General features: G+C 40.2%; 1 protein-coding gene across 1 annotated transcript in view; it reads left to right on the forward strand.

Annotated features, from left to right (window-relative positions):
* The window catches only part of LOC114022795 (cytochrome P450 2C23-like), a 17,628-nt gene that overhangs the window by 4,859 nt on the left and 10,808 nt on the right, over window positions 1–1,961 (forward strand). Inside the window, exons 2-4 of the mRNA XM_027835215.1 lie at window positions 673–835; window positions 1,156–1,305; window positions 1,664–1,824. Of these exons, the coding sequence (XP_027691016.1) occupies window positions 673–835; window positions 1,156–1,305; window positions 1,664–1,824 (474 nt within the window). The remainder of the gene's footprint in view (window positions 1–672; window positions 836–1,155; window positions 1,306–1,663; window positions 1,825–1,961) is intronic.

Here is a 1,961-nt window from a genome sequence, read left to right on the forward strand (position 1 = left end):
AGAGAGAGAGAGAGAGAGAGAGAGAGAGAGAGATTAAAGAAACCCAGAGAGAAAAGAGTATATGGGAGAAGAAGGTAGTCAACAGTATCAAATGCTATAAAGAGATCTAGAAAAATGTGGATGGAGATGAAACTATCAGATTTGGCTATGAAGAGACCATTAGTAACTTTGGAGAGATCAGATGAAGTTGAGTGTGGATGACTGAATAAATGCGGCAAATATTTCAGAAATGAAAGGAAAGGCAAAAAGAGTAGATAGTTTTTCTTAGGAGATGGCAAACCCCTCTGCATCCTGTGTGGCTTTGCTCCATGTCCTCCTATAAATCTTCCTTGGGTCATGTACCCAACATTGACACCAAGGCCTTTTTACAATCTCTTTACATGAGACAGGTACCAATGGAGCATATAGGGAACTCTGCCTGAGAAAAATACTGTGCCATATAGTGACAGGGATTCCCAAGGATCGAACTAAAAGGAATGAGAATACTATTTTGCCATCCCACAGCTTATAGCTTTGTATACCCAAAATTCATTAACAAATGATCCCAGGCATGTACATGTACACATATGTACACATGGACATGGCACGTTATGAGGTAGTTGTGGGGGTAAATTCCAATTTTCTAAAGTTTCACATTGAACCCCTTTCTATTTCTTGGCATTCTATTCACAGCTTGCTGAAAAATATGGCCCTATCTATACCCTTTATTTTGGAACTCGTCGTATTGTAGTGCTACATGGATATAACATTATGAAGAAAGCTCTAATTGATCAAGGAGATGCATTTGCAGACAGAGGAATTATTCCAATATTTGACGATGTAATGAAAGGACAAGGTAAGTTTAGTATATTCAAAAGAGTCATGGAGAAGCAAAAAGGTAAGGCAGAATATATCCAGTAAAAGGCCTCCCCCACCACACCTCAGAGCATAGTTACTGCTTTCATTTTTATTGTTCTATTCTCAGTACCTAGGACAAGGCCTTTATAAGGTAGCTACCTAATACTTAGCATACTGCACTGTATTTTGGTTTGAATTAAATAAAATTAAATTTGATCAATTAATTAAGCCAAAAACTTGATGTCTAACATGCAGACTGTGCCCTCCAGCAACTCCAGTGTTAGAATGACCAATGTGCTGTTCTTCTCCCTTGTCCAGGAATTGTTTTCAGTTGTGGAGAGAAGTGGAAACATATCCGAAGATTTACCTTCATGACCCTAAGGGACTTTGGGATGGGGAAGAGAAGCATTGAAGAGAGAATTCAAGAAGAAGCCCAATGCCTGGTGGAGGAGCTCAGGAAAACAAAGGGTTGGTTTTCAGTTCTTTCCTCCTGGGCATGTGGGGTCCAACTGCTCACCTATCCCCATTCTTAAATACTACTTGCTTTGGGAGTCATTCTAAGTCTCTGCCTTGGTACACTGACCAGGTAATTACTCTGCTGGGGCAGAGAACTCCTTTCTCTCTTCTCATACTCAGGTATTATAAGTTTATCTAATTTCCTCATAAAGGGTAAAGTAAAATGTCCAGGAGAACAACATTCACTAGCCTTAGAGGAATTAAACATCACATCCACGTATGGGCAGAAGAGATGTCCAGTTCCTACATGACTGGAAACATTTCAACTAAAGCTGCTTTTTCCTTCTTTGGTAATTTTTCTCTTCACTAGGTCAGCCCACTGATCCCACCTTCATCCTTGGCTGTGCCCCATGCAATGTGATCTGCTCTATCCTCTTCTGTGATCGATTCAAGTACAATGACGAGAAATTTCTAAATCTGATGACCTTGTTAAATGAAAACTTTCAGCTGCTTAGCTCACCATGGATACAGGTAAGGCCAGAGCTGTCTTCTTATTCTGTGGTTATTTGCTGAGTTTCAGCAACAGGATCAGATTACCATAGGCTCTCATGTCTTATCAAGGTCCCCAACACACATGACCATACAGCACATGTTCACATATCATGCCC

This window comes from Vombatus ursinus, unplaced genomic scaffold (genome assembly GCF_900497805.2).
Source record: "Vombatus ursinus unplaced genomic scaffold, bare-nosed wombat genome assembly UNPS02004297.1, whole genome shotgun sequence".
NCBI lineage: Eukaryota > Metazoa > Chordata > Mammalia > Diprotodontia > Vombatidae > Vombatus > Vombatus ursinus.